Source organism: Grammomys surdaster, unplaced genomic scaffold (genome assembly GCF_004785775.1).
Source record: "Grammomys surdaster isolate TR1022 unplaced genomic scaffold, NIH_TR_1.0 213, whole genome shotgun sequence".
NCBI classification, from domain to species: Eukaryota; Metazoa; Chordata; class Mammalia; order Rodentia; family Muridae; genus Grammomys; species Grammomys surdaster.
In genome coordinates this window covers 2622579-2628578 of record NW_021604658.1, presented here as the reverse complement: position 1 = coordinate 2628578, position 6000 = coordinate 2622579, and the positions used below count along the sequence as shown (strand labels likewise).

The 6000-nt window shown below is 51.4% G+C and overlaps 1 protein-coding gene across 1 annotated transcript in view; it reads right to left on the bottom strand.

Moving 5' to 3' along the window:
* The window catches only part of Tbx4 (T-box 4), a 29465-nt gene that overhangs the window by 2268 nt on the left and 21197 nt on the right, over positions 1-6000 (bottom strand). The window contains exons 6-8 of the mRNA XM_028772458.1: positions 2718-2870; positions 1923-2011; positions 1607-1842 (exon numbers count right to left, since the gene is read on the bottom strand). Of these exons, the coding sequence (XP_028628291.1) occupies positions 1607-1842; positions 1923-2011; positions 2718-2870 (478 nt within the window). The remainder of the gene's footprint in view (positions 1-1606; positions 1843-1922; positions 2012-2717; positions 2871-6000) is intronic.

Genomic DNA, 6000 nt, shown 5'->3' with positions numbered 1-6000 from the left:
TGCAGCTTTTATAAGGTGGTAGTGACCAAGAAGCGGTCAATTTATGCACCCTCGCCAAAGGCCATGGGGGACACCACATCCCTGGACACTGAAGGATGTGCTGCATCAGGCAGCATACGGCTCTGATCCTTTGCCAGCCTGAATCTCGGGATGCTAAGCGGCCCTTGTTCACACTGGCATTTCTCAGACTAGTACAGCCTTGGCCCAGGAAAGCAGAAGCAACTGCCAGGTCGAACCAGGCCCAGAGACCACATCTGTCAGAACTAGCCAGCAAATTAAGGCCATGATGTTACTGCCTCAACCCTCAGTGCCTGTGGAGAGCCTCAGGAAGGAGGCAGTGGGCCAAAGAGCTTGTAGGCAAGTTTTTGCTGTTTTGAGAAGGGCAGTTTAACCCTACTATGTTCAAAGAAGACACATCAGCTGCTGTCACACCAATCCCCACACAGCAAGTAAAAAGGCTTATATGTGCAGGCTACTTTGATGCTCTCTGGAAAGATGCCACCGGCCACCACAAAACCACCTCTCAGCATCTTCCAATATCCCCCAATTGTGTGGGCTCAACTCTCTGGAGTGACATGTCTTCTCCTGGGACAGAAGTCCTCTCAACAAATTTAAGAACACTTTCCTGTTGGCTTATCTTGGCCTCCCTCCTATGCTTTCTCTAGGGATCCATTCCGGGAGCCATGTAGACAGAGCTGTGCAGCCTAGAGGAGGGAGGGGCTGAGCACCCGGCCCCTCTGCAGATTGATTCATGGCTGCCTGGGGAAACTTACTCCTCTTTCTCCAACATCTTCTTCCCCTGAGTTACATTCCTGTGATTGGCAGGTGAGCTATCACTCTGGGTCGGGAAAGCTAGACAGGTAGTAAAGGCTTTAAGGCCACCCAGTTTGTTACCACAATTATTCACTTTTGTTACTGGATTATGAAAATGACTGGAGACCAAATATAGGTATGGCTATGCTCCAACAAAGCCTTATTTATAAATGCTAAAATCTGAATTTTATATAATAACATGAGAAGTCTACATTTTTAATATATAGCGGCATCAGGCCTAACTAGGCCCAAGGGCCAGTCTTGTGTCTAAGAGTGGGCTGACAGAGCATTCTAGATCATAACCAATAGTCCCCAGACTCACTCCCAAGAGAATCGTGGGGACCTCCAAAGGTCCTTTGGCAAAGCAACACTAGTCAAGCCCAAATCTGTCTGTGTAAAACACAGGGCTGGCAGCAGAGCCCAGAAATGCTGGTTCCCTGGTCAGTGCTGTAAAGAAGCCAAGTGTCCAGGGTGTGGTCACACAAAATCTGTTTCCAATCACTCATTTCAACACCCAAGAACCTGTGTGCATCCTTTAGGGATGGGTGGAGAGCACCACCCACAGCACTGTGGGTCCCCCCCGCCGGCTCTGGGGTTGAGACTACCAATGATCCAGCTTCCCCTTGCCTCCCAGGTAGAACCAAGCAGGAGGAACCATACCCATGGTGGCCCCCAAATCAACACCTGGGGCTGGCCAGCATACCAGGAATATCAAGGGCTCAGACGAGGCTTCCCAAGGCCACGGGAAACTGAGAACCAGCGTGCCTACACACGTATCATCCCAGAACCCTACCTCTACGCTTCAGGCAGTGGTAGAAGAGGCTGGAGTCCCTCTGCGATGGGAAGGTGTTGAGGGGCAGGTCCTGGGGCTCTGCAGCAGCAAACTGCATGTGGGCCCCATTCTCATACTGGTAGTGCTGCAGGGCCTGGTGTGCGCTGTGCAGGGGGCTGACATCTGGCTTAGCCGAGAGCTGGCTGGAAACGAGCCTCTGTCTCATGATGCTTTTGGAGATCACCGGATACTCCTTGCTGGAGGAGCAGGGAGAGAGTGAAGATGCTTTGAGGGTTCCTGGGTCTTCCCATCCCACCCCTGGCCAGAGCAGCCCCACCTCTGCAACCGGGCCACACGCAGGTCACTGTCGTCGCTGCCCCGGAATCCCTTGGCAAAAGGGTTGTTCTCAATTTTCAGCTGTGTAATCTGTCAGAAAAGGACACATAAAGTCACCGGGAGGAGAGGGAACAAGCTGACTGGTAGCCCTCTTCCCCCAACCCAGGCCTAATGATAACTTAGGAACAGCCTGGAAAAGCTACATCCCCCTCTTAAGTCAGATCACAGTTCAGGACCAACCTGGGTCTTCTTTGACCTAGCTGCTCACTGAGAGCTTGTCCCTGGCTGTCTGTTCTACTTGCTTCAGACCTTCTAGTGCTTTTTCCAGAACTCCCTCAGCTCCTGAACCCCATGATACCTTCCTGTGCATGTCAACCCCTTTACAGATTTTGAAAGACTACAAATCTGACTTGGGGGCTTGGCCTATAACCAGGAGTAAGAAGCAAACAGGTAGGAAAGTGAAGTGGGGCTGTGTGTGGGGTGGGGTGGGTTGGCAAACACCTCCTAGCTGACAGGACCCAGGTGGCTCTCCCAGATAGCCCAGACCTGTAGTACAGAAAGATTCTAGAAGAAAAGAGCTCTACTCTAAGGCAGACTCCGCATCTCCAGTTTTCTGTTGTTGGCCATGGGTTCTGCCCTTACCAGATAACTATTGCTCTGTTTAACTCGCTGGCTGTTTCCCAGTATGTCAGTCTCACTGTTTATCTGGACTACTCTCCTTTTCTGCTCCTCACTCAATGCACCCTGGGGTCAGCAGGCAGGTAGGATGGGGCTACACCATGGGTTGTGGTTATACCTTGTGGTTCTGGTAGGAGGTCACGGAGATGAAGGAGGTCTCTGGGAACACATGGGTGCAGAAGGCTGTGTTTTTGGAGCCAAAAGCATTGTTCTCATCAGCCTTAACGATGTGCAGCCTCGGCTGGTACTTATGCATGGAGTTGAGGATGATCTGTGAGAGAAGGTCTCAGTCTGAGCTCCAGGCCCTGCTTCATCCTGAAAGCCCAGCCCCAGGCCCAAGCCCAGAAATGTCTCAAAGCTCCCAAGGAAAGAAAATGGGATCCCGACTCCATCTCCACCTGGCTTCTTGTTCTAGAGACACCTTATTCCAGCTTCCGTGGTGTGGGATTGTTTCCCTATGACATTATGCTAGTCCTACACCTTCGGACTTCTGAGAGGTCCTAGTATGCAGTCTTCCCTTAAGCCTACAGGTAACCTGCCTTTCCTAGGACTGCCGCTGGCAGTGCTCAGCTGATGCCTCTCACATCTGCCAGGAACTCTGGTAGGAGTTTGCAGGGCAGAAGAAAGGTGGGGGGGGAGCTGTGAGGAAAGGTCCTGCTGGAGCTTGGGGCCTGATGGGTGACCAGCTACTTGCTTCCCTTAAAGTGCTCACTCAAGGCAATTCTTAGCTTGAGGGGTAATGTGTGCTGCCTGGGCCTACAGGAGACCTTGAGTACCCAAGAACAGCTGGCCTGGGGAGGCAGGTCAGCCCAGCTGACAGAAGCTCAGAGAAGAGTCGAAGATGCTTGGTCATCAGAGCCCAGGCAGCAACACACAGTAGTTACTGCCCCAAACCTGCTTCATGTGGCCGTGCCTCACAGTAGTGGCTACATCGCATGCCATTAAAATGTATTTTTTATCGTTGACATTTGCCAGACACCCTCTCATTGGAGGCCGGACCAGGAATTTGGGGCATTTTATCAGCACTCCTCCGTTAACCCTTTGCCTTCTATCTCAGTTACTGGCCCTCTGCTCCTCTTCTCCAAATGCTTTCCTCTGCACTCGCCCCGTCCCGGGGTGCCCCTTCCAGGCTAGGCTTGCTGTTGCCTCTGCAGAAGGAAATATTTAACCCTTAGGTGGACACAGTGCCAAGAGAATAAGGCCCAGAGTGAATTCTCTTTCCTGGAAAGCCTTGCTGAATTCTGAGTCCCAGAAGGTTCCACCCTTATCCTGTGCCTGAAGGGCTGGTACTGGCCAGAGGCTAGCTGTAGGCTTTGGCTTGCTCTGCCCTGCCTTCTGAAGTTCACCTACGTGGTTCTGGTCTCAACCTTTCTGTTTTGTACAGCAGGCCTTAGCCCCTTGGGGGAAGGTGCAGAGCTCCCCTGTGGCCTTGGACTAGAGCTCAACGAGGCTGAAAAATATGCGTCCTTTCCTAGGAGCCCAGAGTGTCCTGAGACAGCAGAATGGGACCTTGCAAAGCACCTCAGGATTCTGTCACCATGTACAAGTCACCAAGGCACAGGTATTCACTGAGGGCCTCCATTCCCTGAACCCAGCAAGTGGCTCTCTAGGAGGCAGCCTGAGTGCTGGGCTCCCTCACTTGCAGTGCCCACAGCTCTCCCTTCTGCAAGAACTCAGCTCCTCTGGGAAATCCTCCCAGTTCTGAAGCTTTTCACTCTGCCTTGCCCACACCATATGGCTTCCTATTTCTTTTTGACTCTTCAAACTACAAACTCACCCAGGGCTGGAAACAGGGGCTCAGTTCCCATTACCACTAAAATAAACAAACTTCCGCAAAGAAAGGGCCCTATCTTCTTCTTCTGTACCTCAGGCTTCTTGGCCGAGTGAGTACTGAGTGGGACTAGGCCTATATGCCTCTTCTCTGTAGATCTTGCTTTGCTCGCTAGAGACGAGTTAATCTGGGCATTTATTTCCAGGCAGAATTTGAAATGAACATGTATACACTCTTTCTATGAGCACTTCCGAGCTGCAGCTCCCCCAAATGCTGGCTGGACCCCAGGCTCCCTGGTTCTCCTAAGCTGGCTTTACAAAGGCAGACCAGACAGAAGCCTAAACCACAGCCATTGTACCCACACCCCAGGGAGGCTGTGCACAACCCTTAGGGACAGCCTGCAGCAGCCACAAACTAGTCATGAGTATGAGCTTTCTTTCCCCCCCATCCAGGGCCACTTCTACCAGCTACTCGGCTCCGTGAAAGTCTTGTGTTCAGAATGCCACCACTTCAACCTACGAGACAGTGTTCTGGATGACTTGAGTTGAGACTGCCAAAGACATCTTCCAAAGAACAGAAACTGCTGAACCTGCAGAGGCAGGTAGGAGCCGCCACTAGAGAAGTGGTTCTCAACTTGTGGGTTGTGATCCCTTTAAGGGTCTCATGACCCTTTCACAGACCATCAGAAAAATGTAGATCTTTATATTATGATTCATAACAGTAGCAAAGTGACAGTTATAAAATAGCAACAAGAATTTTATGGTTGGGGGCGTCACTGTATTAAAGGGTCACAGCATTGAGAACCACTGCACCGGAGGGTACAGCCAAGGCCATAGAGACACCCAGAAGAGTTAAGAAGCCTCCATGATATCTCTCCACCAGCTACAAGTCCTGAGTAAGGTCTTCTCTAGACACTAGAATCCGCATCTGCTGAAGTATAGCCCTCAACCAGGTGGTTCCAACCCCCTCAAGCTCTTGACAGTCTGGCACTTGTCTAGAAGGAAACCCACCCATCAAACCAATGCCCGTGTAAAGCTGAACCATCGTCCTACCAGCCTGAGAGAATATGAAAGCAACTGAGTGACTCACCCACTTGGCTTTGGTCACAAGTTCCTCAGGTACCATGTTTAACTAATTTCCCAGAGCCTCACGTTTACAGCTGTTACAGAGTGATACTGGGCCAAACGGGCTAGCCATGTCAGCCACCCTACTCCACGACGACGAGTCCTATCACCATCACCGTGCCGCAGAAATGGGATTCATTATGTTCTGGCCACGGTTCAGAAGCCTGTTCTGTTTTAACAACTGTAATAGGGCCAAGCATCCATCTCCCCGAGAGCTTGCTATGGCATGCTTTGCCACCGAGGCCCAGATTTATCCCTGTTTAGAATCCAAGAACTTGAGAGCCTGGAAAGGCAGAGTGCAGAGAGTGCTCTGACCCAAGCCCCTAGATCCAGATCAACAATGAATAACAGAAGGCCTGCAGTGGGAACGGGACTCGCCCAAGGACACACAGCTGGATGAAGACAGGCGGCCCAGTGGATTCCAGATGGCCTTGGGAGAGGCAACCCCGCTCTCAATTAACTTCATGGCTAATAAAAAGGTGTCTGCTAGACACTGCAAGGGACAT